General features: G+C 45.3%; 1 protein-coding gene across 1 annotated transcript in view; it reads right to left on the bottom strand.

Moving 5' to 3' along the window:
• Positions 1-1672, bottom strand: part of LOC103368602 (cAMP-specific 3',5'-cyclic phosphodiesterase 7B) — a 17472-nt gene that overhangs the window by 9618 nt on the left and 6182 nt on the right. Inside the window, exons 2-3 of the mRNA XM_008297014.1 lie at positions 1456-1545; positions 2-133 (exon numbers count right to left, since the gene is read on the bottom strand). Coding sequence (XP_008295236.1) covers positions 2-133; positions 1456-1545 — 222 coding nt within the window. The remainder of the gene's footprint in view (position 1; positions 134-1455; positions 1546-1672) is intronic.

Raw genomic sequence — 1672 nt, forward strand, 5'->3', positions numbered from 1 at the left:
TCCTGGTCCAGCAGGTGCAGGGGTCCGGGGCTGGGAGGCAGCAGCCTGGAGGTCTGACAGTTCCTCTGGAGGCTCAGCAGACGCTTGACCTTCCTCCTGCTGCCCGACTGCAGCGCCCCCCGCTGGACGCCGGCTGCACCACAACACAGAGCACCGTCAGCAGGTTGTCATCAACTCGTGGATTAAACCTTTAAAGCCACGACTAGTCTGTTAGAAAGCACTAATTGGCTGAAATAAACCTTCACAACTCTAAGTACGTGGACAGAAAGCCGTATATTGGGTGGAATAAACCTTTAAAACTCCAAGTACGTGGACAGAAAGCAGGATATTGGGTGGAATAAACCTTTAAAACCATTATTCGTTGGTGAAGTGGAGTAAAGGTTTGAAACTACAAGTACTTGGATGAAAAGTTTTATTCTAGGCGGTACAAACTTTAAAAACACTCGGACATGAATGAGTATCTTGGGTGAAATAAATCTTTGAACAGGAAGCAGTGCTTTGAGTGAAACAGTCAGCAGGTGGCGCTGTTGTGACGAGCTGAGGTTCTACAGCTGCAGCCTCCTCTGCAGACGTCTAGCATTACAGCAGCTGACTGAAGACCAGATACAGACGAGCAGGTGTTTCAGAGGAGACGATTAAAAACAGTTTAAATCGCATGAAGCCAAATTAGATTAAATTCAGCTCTGCTCAGAGTTCAGCGACTCAGACGATGAAATGCAGAACTTGAAAGTAAAAGTAAAAGTGCAGCGTGATGACTCAGCGGAAGCGTTAAGGACGGTGTGAAGAATGTGTTCAGATAGAAACAGTAGAATCAGGAGAACACGTCAGTATGTCCTATACATGAGTCCGGCTCCAGAGTTCAGAACCCTGTCCAGTCCGTGTCATCCTGCAGTTTCACTCTGAACACATCTGAGTTATGAACTTTTGAAATGAGTGTTTAAGTTTCTAACTTCAGCGTCTTTAAAGCTGCAACAACTGCTGATTTTTTTCTAGTGAATATTCCAGAAACCTCAAGGAAAAGTTGGAAGTTGTTGTCATGCCAACAGCTTGTGCAGATTTATTTTTTTCCAGAAATTAAAATAATAAAAATGAAACAAAATTATTAATCCAATTTGCTTATATCTATGTAAATATGTGATCGTTGACCGTGTTCTGAATGTTTACAGCTGTTTTCATTTAACGCTCAGTCAGCCAGATTCTGCTCTGAGCTGCTGTCCAGTAGTTTATCTGCTGCCGGCCATAATTAGCACAACGACACAACGAGCTTCATGATTCAACACAACAACAATCATTCCAGCTTTATGTGTTTACATGTCAGGGAGTTTGATCTACAGAATATTTGTCGTCATGGTGTTCGGTTTGACTTGTTAACACATCTACATGTATAGCATCACAATAAGAGCAGCTGAATGCACAGAGCTGAAGACCTGCTGACTGTTCAACCTGAAGACTCACTGTTGAGGACGTGCAGGTGGATCGGCGGGTACGAGCCTCGTCTCTCAGCCAGCAGCACGGCGGCACGACCAGAACTCAGTCCGCCGTCAGCTGGAAGCAACAGGAAGAGCAGGTCAACATCAGGGCTCTGAAGAGTCGACAGTTACAGAAATCCTCTTTACTGGCTGCTCCCTGGACGAGCCAGAAACAAGAGCCGACAACACGTCAGGCTTCAGCA

This window comes from Stegastes partitus, unplaced genomic scaffold (assembly GCF_000690725.1).
Source record: "Stegastes partitus isolate 25-593 unplaced genomic scaffold, Stegastes_partitus-1.0.2 Scaffold1176, whole genome shotgun sequence".
NCBI lineage: Eukaryota > Metazoa > Chordata > Actinopteri > Pomacentridae > Stegastes > Stegastes partitus.